Source organism: Nymphaea colorata, chromosome 2 (genome assembly GCF_008831285.2).
Source record: "Nymphaea colorata isolate Beijing-Zhang1983 chromosome 2, ASM883128v2, whole genome shotgun sequence".
Lineage (NCBI taxonomy): Eukaryota > Viridiplantae > Streptophyta > Magnoliopsida > Nymphaeales > Nymphaeaceae > Nymphaea > Nymphaea colorata.
Window position 1 is genome coordinate 21,669,921 of NC_045139.1, and position 15,199 is coordinate 21,685,119.

At 37.2% G+C, this 15,199-nt stretch overlaps 1 protein-coding gene and 1 long non-coding RNA gene across 6 annotated transcripts; both read left to right on the plus strand.

The window, feature by feature from the left end:
- The first annotated feature begins 504 nt into the window (after nucleotides 1-504).
- On the plus strand, nucleotides 505-14,940 carry LOC116246865 (uncharacterized). Of its 4 annotated transcripts, XR_004170758.2 has the most exons (8): nucleotides 505-686; nucleotides 815-932; nucleotides 1,020-1,146; nucleotides 1,248-1,292; nucleotides 2,787-2,832; nucleotides 2,928-3,009; nucleotides 11,209-11,272; nucleotides 14,717-14,940. It is a non-coding gene; the product is annotated as an uncharacterized LOC116246865 (long non-coding RNA). The 4 variants fall into 4 exon arrangements; XR_004170757.2 differs by lacking the exon at nucleotides 11,209-11,272; XR_007572694.1 differs by lacking the exons at nucleotides 11,209-11,272; nucleotides 14,717-14,940 and adding an exon at nucleotides 9,722-9,740.
- Nucleotides 3,374-5,754, plus strand: LOC116246864 (putative pentatricopeptide repeat-containing protein At1g77010, mitochondrial). 2 transcript variants are annotated; one of them, XM_050076472.1, is made up of 3 exons: nucleotides 3,374-5,019; nucleotides 5,097-5,247; nucleotides 5,377-5,754. In XM_050076472.1, exons 1-3 carry the CDS (start codon nucleotides 4,573-4,575, stop codon nucleotides 5,616-5,618), a joined length of 840 nt encoding a protein of 279 aa, XP_049932429.1. In that variant the 5' UTR covers nucleotides 3,374-4,572; the 3' UTR covers nucleotides 5,619-5,754. The 2 variants fall into 2 exon arrangements, with proteins under 2 accessions (XP_049932429.1, XP_049932430.1); XM_050076473.1 differs by having other exon boundaries at nucleotides 3,376-5,019; nucleotides 5,347-5,754.
- Nucleotides 14,941-15,199: the final 259 nt, after the last annotated feature.

Consider the following 15,199-nt stretch of genomic DNA (forward strand, 5'->3'; position numbering starts at 1 on the left):
GGACATGGCTCCTTTGAAAATTTCAGAAAAATTATATGTAAAATTTAACAAATTTCATTTATCATACATGCAAATTATTGAAAAATTATCTTTTGGCTCTGAGGTCCACCCAACCTCCAAAACAAATTAGAGTATTAAAGATATAAGTGTATGGTTTTGGGAGTTTTATTCAGGAAGCAGTTGTTCCTAAATAAATATTTAAAACACACACACACACACTTTGAACTGATTTTTGCAAATGCTCTCATGGACCCAAACCCTTCATGTGTCTGGTGATTCTTAGCTAGAAGTCTGGGATAAAACCCAGTGATCTAACTCCAGCAATGCCTCTGAGCAGGGGCGAAGGTACGTGGAGCCCACGCTTCAGCTATTGTATTTTGTTCGGACCCAGGTTTAATCTCGTGGGCAGCTCCATGAGACCCGGGTCTACTGCCCCATGACCCACCACCGCACGGTCCGCACCACGTCTCGACTCTGTTCCTCTTCTATTTTTCGAAACAAGTGTGAGGCTTGAGTGTTGAAAAAAACATAAAACGGAAAGTTGAAGGCCTCGCCTCCTAGCCGGATCGCCAGCGCCGGCTTGGTCGGTCCTCTGCCCGCCGGGTGCCGTCCCGGAATCCGGTCACCTGTCACCGGCCGGCGGGCGACCACCTCCTCAGGTCTAAAAGCATCAGCAGCACCTACAGGTGAGCCTCTGCCCTCTTCTTTTCACCGTTTCACGATTTTTACTTCCCTCTTTCTCTTTGGCTTGATGGTCGTTGATCGTTTCCTGATGCCTCTGTCTCTCTGCTTTTTGCCTTTCTCCCTCCCTCAGCCTGAGGCCAGTGGCCAGTGGGTGACTTACAGGCTACAGGGGAGCTGCGTGATGCTGCTTTGGAGTGTGGAGGACCGACCAGAGGGGCCAGGGCCGTGAGGCGGTGCGGACTTCTGCTGTGAGTTTCTGAACTTTCTTTCTCACCCTCTCTCATTGTCAATTTGTTTTTCTTCTTTTGATTTAGGGATTTGCTCATCTGCTGTAGCATTTTGGGTTGTGCAAAACGTTGGGGGCATCGATAAATTTGTGGTTGCTCCTATGCTCTCGAGTCTGTCGAGACCGTGAGGGCTGTGAAGCAATGACCGAACCATCGGAAGTCCGGTGGTGAGCTGGTGCGCTTCTTTCTCACTTCTCCCTCTCCCATTGTCAATTTTTTTTCTTGTTTTGATTTAGGGATTTGCTGTGCAACATTGAGGGATTTGTAATTTTGTAGCTGCTGCTCCACCGGTGAGTGCAAGCAATTGTGCAACAGTGCAAGGTTCACTCCTCGGTTCCTATATTTTTTTTTCTAACATTGAAATATGCTTTCAGTGAATCCATGTCTTGGTTAATTTTCAATTTAATTTTTGAAAGAAAGGAGAAATTGATTGGAATGACTATGATCTAGTGGATTTTTCTGCTGTATCAGTGTCTCTCTTACTGAAATTTGGATATGACATAAAAAATGCGCAGTTAGTTGCATATGTGATTGTGGGTTGCTACCCTTTTTCAGTAAGTGATATGATCATTTGTATGTGGTAGGTTTTTCAAATTGGAGCTTAGGTCTATAAAATGATCATATGTGATTGTTTCATATTTATGTGAATAAGAACTCAGCCACAATCTGGAATGAGTTGATAATCAATCAAGCTCGCCTAATATGAACATAACCCTTAAGCCCCTACATTTTGAAACCCATAATTATTAAGGTGATCTGCAGGTATAGCATCTTGTACCTAAAACGTCTACTTTGAATTGAGTTGGCCAGCTGAAATATATAATAATTAGTCTTTTGAATTTAGGAAGCTATGTCTGCTTTCATTTACTTTTTGTAAAAGAGATGTAAATTCTGACTATTAATGTGTTAAAAGTGAAATTTGCAATGTTTTTTGTAACAGCTTTAGGTGTCTCTTTTGCTATATCCAAAATAAATCATCTGGAAAATTGGGTTGTTTCACTATCAAGTACTTGAAGCTAATTATCCATTGCAAAGCAAAAAGGAGGAAAGGATCACTATCAAATGTCAACCTTTAGGTGTTTCTTCAGCTAGCCTCTCGCCCATCTTGTCAACACCACCAAATGTCAATCTTGAATAATTGGATTCACTACCTACCATAACATCCGAATAATCAAATCAATATAATAAGTTGGAGCATTAGCATGCATTGAGTAATTAGAAAAATAAAGATACAACTGAGTGAATCATCTATAACACATACACATCCCTATATCTTCCCACAACCTCCTTTTAGACAAATAGAGATGCATATAACAAAGAAGATAGCTAAATTGAAAAACCAACAAAGCTTCGCTTAGCAAATGTACAAGCTTATTTCACAGAAAGCAAAAAACAAAAATATAACAGTAAAATAGATAAAGTTAGCCACACAACAATAGAAGCCAAAAACCAAAATCATAAATTCTAGGAGAAGCAGCTCTATGGATCCCATGGCTTCTCACTCTTGGCCTCACCTATGTAGCCTTTTTATTCATAATAATCGTTCAACTACTAGGGGACAATAAGTACAGTAACCAACAAGTGGGTTACTTGACCCACTACAACCAAGCTTGCATTGAAGTTTATACTTCACCTCATAAAAGATGTGCCCAACCCAACGTAACTATGAAAGGCCCAAGCTCAAGCAATGCTTGCACTTATAAAGGTGGTAAGTTTGAGGATTTGAAATTATGCATTAGGCAAAACCAATAGAAACATAAATTTCTAAGAATTTCTTTTGCAAAAGACCTTAAGGCTTTTTTCCTTTCACCTCAGGAAGGTCAGCCACATTAGGAAGCTTGCAAAGCTCCTCTGCATGAAGGTATTCCAAAATTTCCTTCCTATTTTGCTCATGTTAGGTGAACTTTCTTTTGTTCATCCAACTTATATATTTATTCTTGTCACCTTTGGATAAAGATGCCTTAGATTGTGGGTTGGATTTCTTGTCCATTTGTGGCCAGCTCTGCTTCTGACTTGTGAGTTCTTGACTGCAAAGATGGTATGTACTTGTGATATGTCCGGCTTTTTACTGCTTTGTCTAAATTCTGATGTGAGATAGCTGTTTCTGATGGTCGTCTCAACCATCTTTGCTTTCTTTCTTACATCATAAAAATTCTCATATTTGTAAATCAGGCCCAAATTCGAGAATGCAAATGCTTCAAGAGATACACTCTTGAAGATCCCAACAACTTCAATAAATAATACAAAGCCAAACCTCAAACTTGAGGAGAAGATACCAAATATATTAATCTCAAGAGAAGAATACACAAGGAAGGGAGGCAAAAAAGCCTTAAAATAACAAAGGTCCCAAGTGCCCTACTTATAGAGGAAGTATAGAAGAAAGGAGGAAGAAAAGAGGAAGAGGAAGTGGCTGTTGGGGCTCCCAACGGCTAGATTTCTAGCCGTTGGGAACTCCCAACAGCTACTTCCTTTTTTAATAAAAAAGGAAAAGAAAAAGGTTTAGAAAAAGGCATGAAAAATAAAGAAAAAATAAATACAAAAAGTCCTATGTATACACACATATATTTATATGTACAAATCATACATCAAACTGCTAGGAGTTTAAGATATATGATAGTAGATACAAAAACATGTATGTATACTTATATTATAGATTCTAATACCCCCCCCTCAAACTTACGGTGTAATCACCGAAAGTTTGCCAAGAAGAAACTGGAATATTGCAGAAGCCAGTGCTTTGGTGAAGAAATCTCCAAGTTGATATTCAGAAGGGACAAAAGGTAGATCAATTGTTCGGCTAAGATATTCCTCTCTCACATAGTGACAATCCATTTCAATATGTTTTGTCTTTTCATGAAAAGTATGATTGCTAGCAATGTAGATGACACTTTTGTTGTCGCAGCAGAGCTTGGTGGCTTCATTGAGGTCAATTTCAATGTCCTTCAATAAGCTTTTCAACCATACAATCTCAATGGTGGTGGTAGCCATAGCACAATACTCTGCTTCAGTTGAAGATAAAGAGACTTTATGTTGTTTTTTGCATCTCCATGAAATGAGAGTCACCTAGAAAAACACAAAAACCGGTGGTGGAATGCCTATTATTAGGATCTCCACCCCAATCAACATCAATATAAGCAATCATATTCAAGTTTGATGAGGAGGATAGAAAAAGTCCCTTAGGGGGCGTTTGATTGCCCGGATGAAAGTGAATTTTTCATAAAAAATGGTACGGCCCGACTAAAAATGCATCAAACGGGGTGAAATTCAGCCCGTTTAATGCAAAAAGGCAGCGGGTGGAATTCCACCCGCTCGACGCCCTTCCCGCCCCCCCCCCTGGTCGACACCCTTCCCCTCATTTCCTCCCTCCGCCCGCAGCTCCTCCTCGCTCGAACAGAAATCGCCTTCTCACCGTCGCACTAGAGGCCGCTCTCATCGTCGCCGCTCCGCCGTCGCTGCACTCACTGTCGCCCCTCTACCAGTGATCTGTCTCCCTTTCTCTCTTGCTCTCTGTTGCCCTCGTTTTCTCCCTAAATCAGTGCCCTAATCTGTTGATCCTGAATTGAGGAATGTTGGGACATCACGGTTTGTGGAGGGATTGTGAATGGACTTGCAGGAGTGCTCACGTTTGTTAAGGTCATGCACAAACGCACAATGCCTTTTGCGAGGAAGACAGCTCCATCTGTACTGCGTGAAGGTAGGCCTGGAGTCGATGTTGTTTATAGCTAATTGCCTCCTTCAGATGTACGTGAAGTGCGGCAAACTCGCCGACGCGCATCAGGTGTTTGTTGAAACAACTGAAAGAAACACTTTCTCCTGGAATAGCTTGATTGAAGGTTATGCTAACTCGGGCAAGGCAAGAACTTCCTTGGAGCTGTTCACGTCTATGCCGTGCAAAAACGAGTTTTCGTGGAATGTGGTCATTGCAGCTTATGCAAAGATGGGTGATCTTGAGGTTGCCCAACAACTCTTCGATGAGATGCCAGTGAAGAACACGTTCGCTTGGAATTCGATGGTTCACGGTTGCGTTTTATATGGCAGAATTGGAAAGGTGAGGAGATATTTTGATGCAATGCCATGCCGAGATGTGGCTTCGTGGAACAAGATGATGACTGGATATATCCACAGGGACAACCTTGGGAAGCACTGAGACTGTTTGACCAAATGAAGTTGCATCAGTTGGCGATCGATGGTTTCATCTTAGCTACGATGGCCTGTGCTTGTGCCGATGTGGAGAAGCTTGATGCAGGCAAACAACTACACGCTTACATTGTGAGGGGTGGGTGACAGTGTTTTGGGTAGTTCCATGATCAATATGTATAGTAAATGTGGAGACACCAATAGCGTGTTTCTTATTTTTGGTGCCATTATTGACCAGGATAGGTCTGCTTATCGGCTATAATAACAGGTCTTGCAAATTGTGGGAGGTTAGAAGATGCTTATCGAATTTTTGCCAGTCAAAGCAGAAGAAATGTGGGTTCTTGGAATTCAATTATTTCTGGATATGCAACCAATTGCCATTACCTTCAAGTTTTTGAAGATATGAAAGAGTTGGAGTCAGACCAAGCTCCATTACCTTCATTGCTGTGTTGTCGGCCTGCAGTCACCGAGGGCTGGTTGAGGAAGGGCGGCAACTCTTTCATGCTATGAAACATGATTATGGTATCTTACCAATGGTTGAACACTGTTCTTGTATGATTGTTTGGCTCATATCAGTTATATTTTCTAGTCAATGGAATGTATGTTCTTTGTTTAGCTCATCTCAATTGTTATTTTGTTTGGCTCATCTTAAGGGACATGGTGGATGGTTTGTTGTTTTCAGCCGTAGGGCGTAGGTGTAGACATTTTTTTCTTTTGGAAGGCCATCTTTCAAACAACTCATTGCAGGTCTGAAAAAAGTCCCCTAATTTTTCTACCATGTGTATCAAACATCCTTATGCATCAAACATGGTTAAATGTACCAGGTTAAATTCTTCATGTGCATCAAACATGACCTCAAATCGGAAGAAGGTTAAATTTCGTTTTTTTTTTTTCAGAAAAATTTACCGTGGTAAATTTACCACGTTAAATTCTTCCCGGTGCATCAAACGCACCCTTAGTGATAGTGTGTTTGACATATCGAACAATCCTCAATACAGCTCCCATGTGTACAGAAGTGGGTCTTTGTTGAAACTGACTTATAACATATACAACATGTGATATGTCAAGCCTTGTGATGGATAAATATGTGAGAGCTCCCACCAATTGACGAAAGGGGGTGGGATTTTCTAGAATTTCTCCATCATCAATCTTCATCTTTACTCCTAAAGCTTCAGGAGTGTCCACTACCTTGTCATCAGTGATTTCTGATCTGCTTATAATGTTATTGGCAAACTTCATTTGTGGGAGTAAGTATCCTCTTCTACTATAAGCAACTTCAATACCAAGGAAATATGTTAGATTACCCAAATCAGTCATTTCAAATTCATTCTTAAGGAAAGTCTTTACATGCATAATTCTATTGGCATCATTACCTGTAATAATCATATCATCTACATATAAAAGCAACACAATTGTACCTATAGTTGTGTTTTTAACAAACATAGCAGTGTTAGAAAAATATCAGTGTCAGAAAAACATGATTTAAAACCTTGTTTAAACATAACGTTGCTAAACATATCAAATCAAGCTTTTGGAGCTTGTTTCAAACCATACAATGCCTTTTTGAGATAAAGAACTTTGCCTTTAGGTACATCTAGCCCGGGGGTGAGTCCATGTATACCTCCTCATTTAAGTAACCATTCAAACAAGCATTTTTGACATCCAATTGATATATGGACCATTGTTTAATAGAGGCAACAGCAATAAGAGCTTTAACATAGTTCATACAACCGACATGGGCAAAAGTTTCTTCGTAATCAATTTCATATTTTTTGGTATATTCTTTGGCAACAAGTCTAGCTTTATACCTTTCAATAGATCCATCACTTCTAGTCTTGATTTTGTAAACTTACCTACATCCTATTGTCTTTTTCTCGATAGGAAGAGACACAATGTCCTAAGTTTTATTATCTTCAAGGGCTTTAATTTTATTGTTCATGGCTTCAACCCAAAGTGGGTTAGTTTTGGCTTCAACATAGGATGAAGGTTCATCAAGAGAGTGAATAGCTAATAAGCATGCTCTATGTTTTGGAGAAAAAGATTCGTATGAGACAAATTTTTGAGGTGGATGAACATCTCTTTGAGATCTCCTAAGAATAGGTTGAGACTCTTGGATGTTTTGTTGAAACCTTCTCTCATAAACTATTACATCCCCTGGTGGTCATCTATTAAAAGAAGTGTTATCAACCTCATTTAGAGCATTATCATACGAAGAGTGCAAAACATCATCATTATCATAATCATCATCATTTATCCATAAAAAGGAATATTCATATTCATCTTCATGCTTGGGTTTATTTTCATTAAAGTCATTTTCTTCTTCTAAAAAAATCACATTTCTAGAAACATAGACCTTATCTTTTTCAATATCATAGCATCTATATCCTTTTTGAGTTTCAGAATAGCCAATAAAGACACATTGAATAGCCCTAAATGAAAGTTTATCATTTTTGTCATTTAAAATGTAACATTTGCAACCAAAGACATTGAATCTTTTACAAATTGGCTCCAAATTAAAAAGTTTTTGAAAATGTGAAATATTTTCTAAAATTTTAGAGGGCATTCTATTAATCAAGTAAATGGATGTAAGAATTGCTTCAGCCTAAAAATTTTTTGGAACATTTTTTGATATAAGGAGAGCTTTTGTTGTTTCAAAAACATGTCTATGTTTTCTTTCGGTGATTTCGTTTTGTTGGGGAGTTTTGGGACAAGACTTTTGGTGTATAACTCCCTTTTCCTTTAGGAATTCTTCAAATTCATTGGAAATGAATTCTCCTTCAGAATCACTTCTAAAAATTCTAAGGTTTGCATGAATTGAGTTTTGAGGAGACCATGATGAATGCTTGTGATACTTGACTCTTATAAGCGCCGAGTCTTGAAGTAGCAAGAACACTTTCACTCTTTTCTTTGCAAAAATTGAGTCTATTCTCCTCCATTTGAAGCTCCGCTATGGCTTCGTTCATAGATGACACTTTATGTTTTGACTCCATCATATTCCGGTCTAAAACCAAGAATGAATTTATAAAATTTTTCCCTTTGGATTTGTTTTTCCCTCACTCCAATGTCTCTTGGATCATACTATTCGGGTTCAAATAGGGCAAGTTCGTTCCATAATTGCTCTATTTCTCCAACGTATTGCTTCATGGACTTATCCCTTTGTTGGAGACTTGCAATCTTCATTTAAAGATTGCACATGTAAGCCACATCCTTCATAGTGTGGGTTTTCTTGAGGAAATCCCAAGCATCATGAACAAAATTATGTTTTGCTATTTGGATCATAGTTGTAGTATAACACAAGTAATAATCCAAGTGATAATCGTGTGATGTCCTATCTTCCACTCTTCCCATTTTCTCTCGTATTCATGACCTTGTCTTTTTCTACTCCATCTAGTTCTTGGGCTTTACCATCTATGGTTTTGGTTAGGACTAATTGAGGTTCACTTTTAGATCCATCAACAAGTCCCCATAAGCCTTTACTTCGAATGAAATGTTTCATAGTTTTTGCCCAAGAAATATAGTTTGATGAAGTAAGTTTAAGGAGAGGAGTAGAAGAATTTCTTTCATCCATAATGTGTACCTTGTAGAGGGGACGTTGAGGTAGTGCTAGGATGAAAACAGCCACAAAAAAAAGAAGCTTTTGATGTGCCAAAAACTGCTTCAATCTTCACCTCAAGGTAGCTTGATCCCGTCTCAAATATCACCAAAAGAGGTCAACAAACAAACAACACCCTCTTGTGTTTGTGTTAAATCACAGGCGACAATACATCGAACACTTGGAGTGCTTCACAGCTCCAAAGAAAGAGTAATAGCTGGATCTTCAAGTCTTGAAAAAACAGCACGACAAGGAGCCAAAACCCCATGTAAATCAGGCCCAAATTCGAGAATGCAAATGCTTCAAGAGATACACTCTTGAAGATCCCAACAACTTCAATAGATAATACAAAGCCAAACCTCAAACTTGCGGAGAAGATACCAAATATATTAATCTCAAGAGAAAAATACACAAGAGAGGCCAAAAAAACTTAAAATAACAAAGGTCCCAAGTGCCCTATTTATAAAGGAAGCATAGAAGAAAGGAGGAAGAAAAGAGGAAGAGGAAGTGGCTGTTGGGGCTCCCAACGGCTAGATTTCTAGCCGTTGGGAACTCCCAACAGCTACTTCCTTTCTTAATAAAAAAGGAAAAGAAAAAGGTTTAGAAAAAGGCATGAAAAATAAAGACAAAATAAATACAAAAAGTTACAAAAAGTCCTATGTATACACACATATATTTATATATTCAAATCATACATCAAACTGCTAGGAGTTTAAGATATATGGTAGTAGATACAATAACATGTATGTATACTTACGTTATAAATTCTAACAATATTCACGTTGCACGAGATGGTGCCGGAGATGATGCTCTTCGAATTTATAGTTAGTGCATGGACTTCAGGTTTTGGGGTTCTAAGTTTGAAGCTTACTGTTCACCATTTATGGATATATTTTATTGCTGACACTTTGGGCTCTTAGCGATGGTTGATGAGTGTCAATGGTGGGCACTATAGAAAGTTTTGGCTTATATTTTTTGATGAATGCATTGACTACTTCATCAAAGTCTCTCGTCTATGTAGGGTCAATGGTTTCTAGGTACCATCCAGCATCACCCTTCCGACATTACGAGAAGCAAATCAATAGAGCCTTATTATTGTCATGGAGCTTTCCACATTCAACAAAAAAGATTGACGGATGAGTGTGGGTTCCTAAATTCCTTGAACTTGTTGGATTTTCTTGGGATTCCTTCGAGATCCTCATCTGTATTCGCCAGATAGTTTTCTCCATTTCCTCAATGCGAGATTGAATTGAATCTGTAACCTGCTCAGTGGAGATTTGAAATTTCTTGGCATGAGTTGAACCCTCTAAATTCTTGTGATTGGGCCCTACTGTCGCTTCTTGATTCATCGTGTGCTAGATCATCATCTGAATCACCAGCATGAGGGTGGGATCGACTTGAGGGTTCTCCATTTCTTCCTAGATTTCTGGTTCTCTCTCCTCTTCACCTTGTGATCTTCTACATGGGACCATGATGAATGCTTGTGATACTTGATGTTTGATGAACAATAGATGAGTCCCAAAAATAAGGAGGATCATGACGAGAGAGAAAACATCGATGAAAAACTAATGGATTGATTGGATTAATGTGGAAGGACTGACATACAAGTACCCAAAAATGAAATAGGAAGGTAGCCGGACTTCCTGAAGAGATTGTGTCTACCAGGATCAACCCAATAGGAGTTTTAGACTTCATGTGTGACATTTTGGCCTTGGTAGATTGAAGGGAAGTCCAAAGGACAACATAGAGACTGAAAATCATGGACAGTTTTGACATAAGAAAACAATGATTCTATTTGAACATTTGTCTAGTTTTTGATGAAAATCATGTGCATGGGATTAATGAAATGTGACGCATGAAGAAGAGATAAATATATAATCTGACAAGATATGCACAAAATGCTTCCAATAGCACCTCCTAAAGACATGGTTCTATCATGCAAATGTGTAAAGTCATTTTTGTCACTTAAGATTGGATATCTGATGATTTAAAATCATCAATTGCTCCATACCTCAGATATGCCCATTTACCTAGATAGGAACTCCAGAGTATGCATCATAAACTCCTCCAAATTAGATTCTAAGGGTTAAAGTTTTCATTGTCAATGATCACTCACCAATATACTAGGCTAATGCCTCGTATAGGTGATGGGAGGAAACAATTGGCTCCAATGCAATGGGGCCTAAGATAGGGGGTTAAAATCAAAGATAGAAACAAATATTATTTTCAAATAACTCCTAAATTGAGAGGAGTAATGTGTGATCATACATATGAATGAACATGGAAAATCTCTCTCAATTCTAAGTCCTAATGTATATTAGAAATATACACATATACATCAAATTATAAGGCACCTTAGAGGGTCTATAGATGGGATTAAATTTGGACATTTGTCTAGTTAGACAGTTAGGTCCCATCATGATTGCCACTTTTGTTTACATATAAAATTTTCTAATTTTAGATATAGACCATATATTACATGTACTTACTTTTGTTTCCTTGTACCAGAATTTGAGAAATGGGACTTGACCTGCTGGTACGAGGTTTGACCGTTTCTAGTGCCTTTACCAAGGTGAAAACTAGACTAAAATGTTTCATTTCCTAAGTAAATGTTATCCAAAACCTAAAAAAGCAAACATACCTTAATTTTGAAATTGTGCATGTTTTAGAATCTAAATAGATCCCATAAGTAAACCGATGAACAATAAGAATTAATTTGATGTCTGTTCATGTCAAGATCATCATAAATCAATGAAAATCGATATCATAAATATGATATAATGCAGGCCAAACTAAGTCACATAGACCCAAAGTTTGGTCTCTACTGGGGTTAGTTAAGGGACGTGGGAAATATATCTGAATCCAAAGATTGTAATCTTGATTTGAGAGACTTTACATTATTTTTGTTCTACATTGAAAATAGATGTCTAAAATATTGTATCATGCTGCAGAAAATCATGTTCCTAAGTTTCAGGTCAAAGATCTAGCAAATGTGATATTGTATTGATGTAATTTGATTTTCTAAAATCCAAATTATAAGGGAATAGGTCCAAATTCCATAATTACATGGTTCATTTTCAATCTATAGTCCCATTTTCAAGATTTATAACCCAAAGATTGTAAATTTAAAATCCAAAATCCAATACCTGAGGTCTGAGTCCAAAATCTAATGATTTGAGATCCAAAATCTGGTATCCATGATCTGAACCCATAATTAATTCAAGACTCGTTATGTGAAATCTGATCCAAAATCTAAGATTTATAATCCAAAATCTAAGATCGGGGATTTATAATATGTTATCCATAATTTGTGTTTATAATATGTGATTCAAGTTCTATAATCTGAGATCTGAAATCTGAAATTCAAAACTTGAGATTCAAGATCCAAAATCTAAATTTTGATATCGAAAATCTGTAAACTAAGCTCCATGTTTGAGATATGAAATCCAACGTTGTAATTCTTGAGAGCTAAATCTGAACTCATTGTTTAAGATCAAATCAAGACTGATCAAATTTCAAGATCTAAATGACTATGGCTAGGTTGGGCCAAGGGACTAGGTTCGGTCTTACCTAAACTGGCTTGAACCTACCTAGGGTCAATTTTAATAAGAGCAAATCTGTCTAGCTCTAATTAAACCACACAATTTATGATACAAAATTCTTTCATCTTATGTGGATGTTAAGGAAGTTCACCACATCTAGGCTATGGAGATGAGTTCATAGATCGTGGGCTCTAAGATCGATCTGGGCTAGCTCTTAGAGAAATGACTTAGGTTTGGGTTTCATGCCTACATGACGTAGGGTTTTTGAAATTATGTAAAAAGTTGATTTTGTAAACATTTTAAAAAACTATGATTTTGAAATGGTTCTTGCATAAAGACTAAGACTACATCAGGTTTTCATATTTTTGGTATGCTACTTTGCTGATCCAGTTTAATTCTAGACAATGGGTGCATGGAGGTGCAAGATGATTCAGTGCACATTAAAACATATATGCAATGCATGATTAAAGAAAACATAAGAGAAAACTATATTGTATATGCATGATTTAAGTAAGAACTACATAAGCAAATGCATGAAATAAAAAAAAAAAAAGGACAAAGAAGATAAGGGCATACCTGACCCCTTTGCCTCCCATAAAGACATTAAAATAAATATAAAAATTTAGAAAATAAACATGGTAAACTACAACATTCTTAAAGAAACTAAGAGAAATGTAAGATCTAAGCCAGAAAACTACACTAAATATGCTAAAAGCAAAAAAGAAAATTAAAACATGCATAAAAAAAGTACTAAATTGCAAATAAAAAAAGAAAGAAGAGGAAAAAAAAATTATTTGACCTTGGAGATTTGGCTGAACCTGCTCCCATGACCTCTATACCAAACGTTGGGTCTAGGTTGAGTGCTAATGTAGCTCGAACCAAGACTCTATAAATTTAACTTGTTTGTGCTTCAACCTTTTGGTGACTACCCAACTGGAATTATTCTAGAATTTTAAGTTCCTCAATGTAACTCTTAATGTGTTTAAGTGAGAAAAAAGGGGGGTGAACCTCCATTTATAAGTGCTTGGGAGAGGTGATTTTTCTCCGCAGTTCAGTATAGGACTAAACTTCTCTCCTCTTTCAAAAGCACAAACCATAGGTTAAAATGGCATTTTCCTCTGGATTTTGCTCGCTACGATCTTGTCGAAACTCCGAATTCGATTATGTGAAAAGCCACGCATGCACAGAGAAGTGTTGATTGATTCTTGATAAGGTATTCTGATTGAACTTGATGTGGATAACAAACAATGCAAGAATATGAAAATGAGAAAACGCACATTAAAACTATAGTTTAAAACATTTGAAACAGAAAAATGTTTGTTCTGACCACATACATAAACCAATTTCGATTCTGTCCATGACAGAGTGCTCAACAAAGAATTCTGCTTAAATGTTGTGAATTGACATTAAGCATGGAGTCAGCAAATCACGATACATTTTTGAGATATAATGCACATTAAGCTCATATGTGGATCCTGGATCTGGGTTTGATGTTGAGTCCTAGATCTTTGTTCATATCCAAGGAAAATTCTAGAAGATGGATTTGGATATGTTATTAAAATTTGGATTATGATTTCATATCCAAGATCTGAAATGGAAATAATAGATCTAGATCTATGAAGATAAATATTTGATCAAAGACTTGGATATGAGATCCATACATGAAAATAAGACTTGGTTATACGATCTGGATCAAAAATATGAAAGGGAGATCTTAAAATAGCACAGACCTGTCTCTGGCTTGAGCTAGGCTAAGGGGATTCAACCTGCAACTGGAGCTGAGCTAGGTTCAGTTTTGAAAAATTGGGTTCAGACCTAGGTTGTGTGTAGGTTCATTTGGCTCATCCTATGCATCATTTTTGGAAAATCTAGTTTTAATGAGATGGGGTAGGCTGAGCATGGGCTCAAGCCTAACTGTTGTATAGTTCAAGCTAACTTAGGTTTGTGTGGCTCCTAAGTTAATTTTTATGAAAAATACGTGTATATGAGCAAATGACCAAAATACCTTTGTGTGATTTTGGTTTCAAACTAGTTCAAATATGGAGGCTGGTTTGAACGAAGGTCCTACAAACCAAAGAAAATAAAAAACCAAGTATTTTCAGAGTCCCAAATGAGTTTTTTAGATTTCACTAAACCAGCTTGTGGCCATAATCCTAAATAGGTTATGGTTAAAATCTTGCTGAAAATTTCCTTGTGGCTTGCTCTAAAAATCAAAAACACATTTCTACCAAGCCATATGCGACACATTTTTAAAGGGAAATCAAGGAAGACCATAAAATATAATTAATATTGTTTTAACGCAAATAGTGTTTGTGACGACGATGGGGCCATTACTATTACTAAAATTGCTTCTACCATATAAACATGTGTTAGGTTATTAAATGGAAGCTTATATTAAACTAGTAGCTTTACTTATTTGACTAAATTTTGATGAGTTATTTATTAAATCTTAATAATAAATTTTGTTGTTGCAGACCAGCGACTTGGAAGGGGTTGGGAAGGATACTTTCATAAGAGCGAGACAGGGTGTTTGGGTCTAGGGTTTCTGACGGGGCCTCTGGAAGAGGGTGTTTTGACTCACATGTCACATGCTGGGGGTGGCAAATATGGAGGTGGTGATGGGCAAACATTGTAGCAAGTTTCAGCTGGACGAATGAATTCAAACTAATTGCATCGAATAATCTTATATTACATGTCAGATTCAGATATTTTAACGCTGGATCGGATATTATTTCTTAGATTCAGATATCTAAACTCCGGATTAGATACCCATTGGGATTCATATATCAAAGTCTAGATACAACTATTCGATCAGGCATTTTCTTGAATTCGAATTTGTATCCAAATCCAATTTGATATTAGTTCTTAAAACTTAATCCGATTAGGTTTCTTGATTGGATCTAAAGTTTCTTCCTGTCCCATTTATTCAAAACAGTTCAATTGAATAGTCAATATCC

Coding starts and splice junctions, on each gene's coding strand:
- LOC116246864 (XM_050076472.1), top strand. CDS start 4,573: ATGGACTTGCAGGAGTGCTCACGTTTGTTAAGGTCATGCACAAACGCA. Junction 5,020..5,096: donor TATATGGCAGAATTGGAAAG/GTGAGGAGATAT, acceptor ATATATCCACAG/GGACAACCTTGGGAAGCACT. Junction 5,248..5,376: donor ACACGCTTACATTGTGAGGG/GTGGGTGACAGT, acceptor CTATAATAACAG/GTCTTGCAAATTGTGGGAGG.